The 8,954-nt window shown below is 44.9% G+C and overlaps 1 protein-coding gene across 4 annotated transcripts in view; it reads left to right on the plus strand.

Annotated features, from left to right (window-relative positions):
• The window catches only part of LOC109898999 (pyruvate dehydrogenase E1 component subunit alpha, mitochondrial-like), a 39,272-nt gene extending 34,002 nt beyond the window's left edge, over window positions 1–5,270 (plus strand). For 2 of the 4 annotated variants that reach the window (XM_031835126.1, XM_031835125.1), the window contains exons 4-11: window positions 2,178–2,304; window positions 2,440–2,531; window positions 2,603–2,710; window positions 2,781–2,936; window positions 3,007–3,078; window positions 3,652–3,719; window positions 4,056–4,164; window positions 4,276–5,270. In XM_031835126.1, the coding sequence (XP_031690986.1) occupies window positions 2,178–2,304; window positions 2,440–2,531; window positions 2,603–2,710; window positions 2,781–2,936; window positions 3,007–3,078; window positions 3,652–3,719; window positions 4,056–4,164; window positions 4,276–4,440 (897 nt within the window). In that variant the 3' untranslated portion in view covers window positions 4,441–5,270. The remainder of the gene's footprint in view (window positions 1–2,177; window positions 2,305–2,439; window positions 2,532–2,602; window positions 2,711–2,780; window positions 2,937–3,006; window positions 3,079–3,651; window positions 3,720–4,055; window positions 4,165–4,275) is intronic. The other 2 variants (XM_020494036.2, XM_031835127.1) reach the window with 2 other exon arrangements.
• The last annotated feature ends 3,684 nt before the right edge of the window (window positions 5,271–8,954 follow it).

Consider the following 8,954-nt stretch of genomic DNA (forward strand, 5'->3'; position numbering starts at 1 on the left):
TAGAACACACCACCACGCACACATTACATATAGATTAGAACACACACACACATTACATATAGATTAGAACACACACACCACACATTACATATAGATTAGAACACACACACACACACATTACATATAGATTAGAACACACACACACAACACATTACATATAGATTAGAACACACACACACATTAAATATAGATTAGAACAACACCACACCACACACATTACATATAGATTAGAAACAACACACACATTAACATATAGATTAGAACACACACACACACATTACATATAGATTAGAACACACACACACACCATTACATATAGATTAGAACACACACACACACATTACATATAGATTAGAACACACACACACACATTACATATAGATTAGAACACACACACACACACATTACATATAGATTAGAACACACACACACACATTACATATAGATTAGAACACACACACACATTACATATAGATTAGAACACACACACACACATTACATATAGATTAGAACACACACACACACACATTACATATAGATTAGAACACACACACACACATTACATATAGATTAGAACACACACACACACATTACATATAGATTAGAACACACACACACATTACATATAGATTAGAACACACACACACATTACATATAGATTAGAACACACACACCACATTACATATAGATTAGAACACACACACACACATTACATATAGATTAGAACACACACACACGCATTACATATAGATTAGAACACACACACACACACACATTACATATAGATTAGAACACACACACACACACACATTACATATAGATTAGAACACACACACACACACATTACATATAGATTAGAACCACACACACACACATTACATATAGATTAGAACACACACACATTACATATAGATTAGAACACACACACACATTACATATAGATTAGAACACACACACACACATTACATATAGATTAGAACACACACACACACATTACATATAGATTAGAACACACACACACACACACATTACATATAGATTAGAACACACACACACACATTACATATAGATTAGAACACACACACACACATTACATATAGATTAGAACACACACACATTACATATAGATTAGAACACACACACACACACATTACATATAGATTAGAACACACACACACACATTACATATAGATTAGAACACACACACACACACACATTACATATAGATTAGAACACACACACATTACATATAGATTAGAACACACACACATTACATATAGATTAGAACACACACACATTACATATAGATTAGAACACACACACACACACATTACATATAGATTAGAACACACACACACACATTACATATAGATTAGAACACACACACACACACACATTACATATAGATTAGAACACACACACATTACATATAGATTAGAAACACACACATTACATATAGATAGAACACACACACATTACATTAGATTAGAACACACACACACATTACATATAGATTAGAACACACACCACACACACATTACATATAGATTAGAACCACACACACACACACATTACATATAGATTAGAACACACACACACATTACATATAGATTAGAACACACACACACACATTACATATAGATTAGAACACACACACACATTACATATAGATTAGAACACACACACACATTACATATAGATTAGAACACACACACACACACACATTACATATAGATTAGAACACACACACACATTACATATAGATTAGAACACACACACACATTACATATAGATTAGAACACACACACACATTACATATAGATTAGAACACACACACACATTACATATAAATTAGAACACACACACACATTACACATAGATTAGAACACACACACACACACACATTACATATAGATTAGAACACACACACACATTACATATAGATTAGAACACACACACACATTACATATAGATTAGAACACACACACACATTACATATAGATTAGAACACACACACACACATTACATATAGATTAGAACACACACACACACATTACATATAGATTAGAACACACACACACACATTACATATAGATTAGAACACACACACAGCAAGAGAGAAAGGAACATACACACACTCCCCTTCTCTCTCCTAGCTGTTGTTGGTTGTGTTACAGGAGGCGTGTGCGATGGGCATCGAGGCGGGCATCAACCCAACAGACCACCTGATCACAGCGTACCGCGCCCATGGCTACACTTTCACACGGGGTGTATGCGTTAGAGAGATCATGGCTGAACTCACAGGTGAGACACACCTAGAAACTGATCGAAGGTCAGATTTCTATTTCCTCCTAATGGTTACAGTCAGGATTTAAGGAAGATAAACTGATCCTTCCACCTGACATAGATTTCTATTCTCTCTCTGTCTCTTGTTCTCAGGTCGTAGAGGAGGTGTGGCCAAGGGCAAAGGTGGTTCTATGCACATGTACGCTAAACACTTCTATGGAGGGAATGGAATCGTGGGGGCTCAGGTAACTCTCTGAACAGGTCAGACTCTCTCACACACAAACCTAGACCGAGAGGGGAACATGCATTTTCGCAGTGTGTGTGTCTACAGGTTCCATTGGGTGCTGGTGTGGCACTAGCCTGTCAGTACCAGGGCAACAACCAGGTGTGCGTGGCGCTGTACGGAGACGGAGCAGCCAACCAGGTGAGGTCTATCTAACAGTTACAATGAAGTTATTAAATCATCATCATCGTCTCTGCTCTTGTCCAATCAGGGCCAGATCTTTGAGTCGTTCAACATGGCGGCTCTGTGGAAGCTGCCGTGTATCTTCATCTGTGAGAACAACAAGTTTGGCATGGGGACGTCTGTAGAGAGATCCTCTGCTAGCACTGACTACTTCAAGAGAGGAGACTATATACCTGGAATCAAGGTAGGACACACACACACACAGTCAATGAGTGTATCTTTGCTATACTGACACCTCTGTCCCTGTGGTGTAGGTGGATGGCATGGACGTGCTGTGTGTGAGGGAGGCCATCAAGTTTGCTGCAGACTACTGCAGAGCCGGGAAGGTGAACTATGATTGGTTATAGAGCTGGAGAAGAGGAGTCCTGATTGGTGCAGAGATGAAAAAGTGATAGCTGGTTTAAGAGCTTAGAGTGTTAAGAATCACTTTGTCTCAGACAATCTAATGTCTGAGGACTGATCCTATTCTAGTATCCCACCAGTGTCTCTTCCCTGACAGAGGGCTGATCCTATTCTAGTATCCCACCAGTGTCTCTTCCCTGACAGAGGGCTGATCCTATTCTAGTATCCCACCAGTGTCTCTTCCCTGACAGAGGGCTGATCCTATTCTAGTATCCCACCAGTGTCTCTTCCCTCACAGAGGACTGATCCTATTCTAGTATCCCACCAGTGTCTCTTCCCTGACAGAGGGAGGCTCAGTGACCAGCAGAATAGAGACAGTCTGTGAGACTCTAGTACAGTTGTAACTGGCCTTGCACTCCTGGTCTGCTGCAGGCCAAACAGCATAGATATAGGAAGATCCTCTGCTACAGTAGAAATCCCTGATCAGGCTATTCTGCAGTATCATGGTGGGGTTGGCTAGCTCGTTGAATGTCTTGCTTTTGAAACCTCCTTGGCAGGGTCCTATTGTGATGGAGCTGGAGACCTACCGTTACCATGGACACAGCATGAGCGACCCCGGGGTTAGGTGAGACATGATCTCTGACCTTTGACCCCTGACCATGTGTTCGTCAACTGAGCACCCTGTCTCTCCCCGCCCCCTCACTCCTCACCACATCTCCCATCTCTCTCCCTCCCTCTCTATTCTGTTTTTAGCCCTGCCACCTCCTTGTGTTGCCACTCCCTAGTTTACCCCCCCCCCCCTTTCCCCTCTTAGTGTAGTGCAGTGTTGGTTTGGGAAGAGCACTGCTTCCGTTCCAGGTCTGTCTCTCTCTCTGTCTCTCTCTCATCAACCAAGGGCTGGTGCAGAACCTTGCTAATCATGTCTAAGTCCTCTTCCTGTGTGTGATGTAACTTCCTGTAGCTACCGCTCACGTGAGGAGATCCAGGAAGTGCGCAGTAAGAGTGACCCCATCACCATGCTGAAGGAACGCATGCTGTCCAACAACATGGCTTCTGTGGAGGAGATCAAGGTACACACACACCTTCACCGACACGCATCCACACACACACACAGGTGGTCCAATTACTCAAATGGTTTCCCTCCTTGCCTCCTTCTTTCTGTCCTTCCTTTCTCCATACAGGAGATAGATGTAGACATCAGGAAGGTGATCGAGGACGCAGCCCAGTTTGCCATCTCTGACCCTGAGCCACCATTGGACGAGCTCTGTAACCACATCTTTGCCAACGATCTGCCCATGGAGGTCCGCGGGACCAACCCCTGGGTCAAACTGAAGTCTGTCAGCTAGACTCACACACGCGCACACACACACGAACCAAACTACTGTGCAGTCTATCAGCTACACAGCCCTTCCTACCCTCTGCAACACCAACCCCTGGGTGAAAGTCTACTCCTCCTCCGTCCCTCTTCTCATTCCCTCGTTAGTTGTCTCTAAACGCACAATATGAGAGGTCATGACCTTGTAGTTCAGAGTTCAGTCTGTAGCAGCATTCCAAACCAGTCCGTCTCTTCTGACTCTCTGTCACTGGTATGTATAGAGTATAGTATGTAGTTTTATATTGATGTGTTCTCCTGATACTGAGGGGCTGTAGGTGGGAGGTGTATGGCTTAGGGCAGACTGTTCCAGTCTAGCACTAACACACCTGATTCAATCAGTCACCAAGACATTCCTTAGCTGGATCTGTGGTGTTCATGCTGATACTTACTAAGTTTTCACACCCTAGAACACTTCAGAACCAGGGTTGGCCACCCCAGGCTAAGGGTGTGTGTGTGAGAGTGGTTTTGGGTTAAACCAAGTCTCTCTGTTTCTAATGCTCCCATCTGTTAATGTATGACCTCTGACCCAGATGTTATTGTAGCACTTGTTGCACTTTGATAGATAAAATAATGAGACACCAGACTGCAAGTCGTTATGTTATCATAGGAAAAGAGACAAGCAATGGTAGTTCATTTCTCTCACCTCCTTTCTCCCTCTCCTTCTCGTCTTCTCTGCCTCCACTCCGTGAGGAACAGATACCGATCCAAGCCCTGATAAACTGACGAGGAACATCTGTGAGAACTGAACGATTGTAATACTGTTGTGATTTGATTGGAGCAATAAAGTTGTCTGAGTCTGTATGACGTGTTTGTGTCTGACACTGGAAAGTTCTGTGTGCAGACAGCTAATAATGTACCAGATAGCTGTTAATTACTTACAAGGAGCCATCTGGCATCCACCTATCCAGTTCTTTTACATCCATGAATATAATGGTGCTTTCAAGACAACTGGGAAGTCTGGGGGGGCGGGGGGAGACGTGGGGGACTAGGCCAAGTCATGACGTCAGTGATCTTCAGGCTAGAAAGACACCAGAGTTCCCAGTTGTTTTGAACACAGCGTAAGATGTAATCAACCACCAGATGTCACCACAGTGTTGTACGTACACCACCAGTACAGTAAAGCCGTTACATGAGAGAAGACGGAGATTCATGTTCTGTCACCAAGTTCATTCTGGCAGTTCAGTATAAATATCTCTGAAGTTGGGCTGTAATGATACTGTCCCCGCCCATGGTACATCTTCAGTCACACACACACACACCTCTTTAGTCACAGATAATGACTCTGTGTCAATTCATGGTTCTCATTATCCCTGGCATGGCCCATACAGCAGATAGGCTATAAATAGCTCATAATAAAGCAGTCTCTTGCTAATGACCTCCAACATCAAACTTTAACTGGCGAGGAAGGATTTATACAGTCAGACAGACACTCCCAAAGTCAAGGGTGGAAATCCACCTGTTAACAATGAGGTAGACTTTGATGGGTTGAATTGTAGCCTGTGATAAAAACATATACACATTCTTGCTATAATTTGAAAGATGTAGGCCTAACGTCTGTATATCATATAATTATGATAGCCCAATCTATATCATAGATCATTTTCAACGCGCCACCTGCAGCATATTTCAGTTCCTCTCCTGAATAGCTCCATGTTGATGAAAGTTATATTCTGCGCATATTCATGGCTACGGGACTGGAACCGTTTACCTACAGTGCATCACCTTCACCGAATAATAAAGCCTATCTTATCTTCTCCCCCGGTGTCTCACGTGCCTGTCCCGGCTAGAGGTCACAGCGGAAGAGAGCCCACTCACCTGCCCGTGTCCCGTTTGGATGAGGTGTCCCGTTATACCGGGTTCACGCCCCCAAAGATGACGCATGAGTGACTCTGTAGTCTGACAGGCAGGTAAGCCGACACCCGGCGCCATATTGGGACAAAACGGAAGTGAGAGAGCGAGAGTGATACAGAGAGAGAGATAGAGAGAGAGAGAGAGAGAGAGAGCGAGAGAGCGAGAGAATAGCGCAGGCAGTGGAAAAGCGACACAGTGACACAACAAGGGTGAAAGTGGAGAGACAATTTTCCGTAAAAGGCGTTACGTAGCCCAGCGAGGTTTTCATGTTTATTCCGCTAGAGAAAGAAGGGGCGGCCCCTGATCTAGAAACAACCAACTCTGTCCCTTGTCCTCTCATATGGGTCTAACGGAGGAAATAGCCTACTAGAATAGAACAGAGCTTTAGACTACTACATTGTGATAGCCTACAGTCCTGTCTGGAGCGAAGCTTTAGCACAAACTAATAGAGTGAACACTACAATAGATCAGAGGAACAGCTCGAGCGCCAAGATGCCCCTGGCACAGTTGCCAGATCCCTGGCAGAAGATGACACTTGGGCGGGCGACGAGCGAGGTGAGTGTGTGTTTTGTGTGTGTCTATGTGTGTGTGTGTGTGTGTGTGACTGAGACAGAGAGAGATATCGTATTCAGGTATTTAACATTTCCATGTCTATGTGTGTGTGTGTGTGTGACTGAGACAGAGAGAGATATCGTATTCAGGTATTTAACATTTCCATAACCACAATACTGCCTGTGTGAATCAGTGTTGATGTGAACAGATGATTCTATTGAATCGTCACTTTGACTGCCTCTGGGCTGCACTTCATTGATGTAAACAAACGCGTCGCAACACAGGCCTGAGGCTAAAAACAGATTTTACGGATAAGTTACTGAGCCTCGGATAATAGAGAGAGAGAAAGGCGAGGGGGCGGCCACCCAACAGACCGCACGATTCAGGTTGCGGCTTTCAGCGGGCGTGTGTGTTTGTGTTTCCTGTATGATGCGGTTATAGCCTGGTTATAGCCTGGTTATAGCATGCGTGTTTTAACAGAAGTGTCGAGTCTCCCGCGTTTGATTCAGACCTGCTTAATAATTATGCCCTGTTGTTATACCTCCTATCTACCCCCCTCTCTCAATACCTCCCCTCTCTCAATACCTCCCCTCTCTCAATACCACCCACCCTCTCTCAATACCCCCCTCTCTCAATACCACCCCCACTCTCTCAATACCCCCCTCTCTCAATACCACCCCTCCTCTCTCAATACCACCCCCCCCTCTCTCAATACCCCCCCTCTCTCAATACCACCCCTCCTCTCTCAATACCACCCCTCCTCTCTCAATATCACCACCCCCTCTCTCAATACCCCCCCTCTCTCAATACCACCCCCCCTCTCTCAATACCCCCCTCTCTCAATACCCCCCCTCTCTCAATACCACCCCCCTCTCTCAATACCCCCCCCTCTCTCAATTACCACCCCTCTCTCAATACCACCCCCCCCTCTCTCAATACCACCCCCCCTCTCTCAATACCACCCCTCTCTCAATACCACCCCCCCTCTCTCAATACCACCCCCCCCCTCTCTCAATACCACCCCCCCTCTCTCAATACCACCCCTCTCTCAATACCACCCCCCCTTTCTCAATACCACCCCCCCCTTTCTCAATACCACCCCCCCTCTCTCAATACCACCCTCCTCTCTCTCTCTCTCTCTCTCCCTTTCGCTGTTCTCTATCAGTCAAGCTCCATAACCGGAGTAAAAACATATTCTTGTTAAATCTGTGTGTATGTTGTTAGTGCTCTGTGGGAGATGAGTTGAGGGAAGCTGTCAGACTGTTTCTAGGGCACAACAGAAAAACACAGAACAAATCAAAGAGAAGGAAACGTTCTAAAGAGAACCCAACTTACAAGGATTTACATGTAGCCTATACACTGCTAACTTCTCACTCACTGCTCACTCACTGCTCACTTCTCACTCACTGCTCACTCACTACTCACTTCTCACTCACTTCTCACTCACTGCTCACTTCTCACTCACTTCTCACTCACTGCTCACTCACTGCTCACTTCTCACTCACTGCTCACCTCTCACTCACTGCTCACTCACTGCTCACTTCTCACTCACTTCTCACTCACTGCTCACTTCTCACTCACTTCTCACTCACTGCTCACTTCTCACTCACTGCTCACTTCTCACTCACTTCTCACTCACTTCTCACTCACTGCTCACTTCTCACTCACTTCTCACTCACTGCTCACTTCTCACTCACTTCTCACTCACTGCTCACTTCTCACTCACTTCTCACTCACTGCTCACTGCTAAATGCTCACTGCTCACTTCTCACTCACTTCTCACTCACTGCTCACTGCTCACTCACTTCTCACTCACTGCTCACTGCTCACTCACTGCTCACTTCTCACTCACTTCTCACTCACTGCTCACTGCTCACTCACTGCTCACTTCTCACTCACTGCTCACTCACTGCTCACTCACTGCTCACTTCTCACTCACTGCTCACTGCTCACTGCTCACTCACTGCTCACTTCTCACTCACTTCTCACTCACTGCTCACTGCTCACTCACTGCTCACTTCTCACTCACTTCTCACTCACTGCTCACTTCTCACTCACCTCTCACTCACTTCTCACTCACTG

The sequence above is a fragment of the Oncorhynchus kisutch genome, linkage group LG11 (genome assembly GCF_002021735.2).
Source record: "Oncorhynchus kisutch isolate 150728-3 linkage group LG11, Okis_V2, whole genome shotgun sequence".
Classification (NCBI taxonomy): Eukaryota; Metazoa; Chordata; class Actinopteri; order Salmoniformes; family Salmonidae; genus Oncorhynchus; species Oncorhynchus kisutch.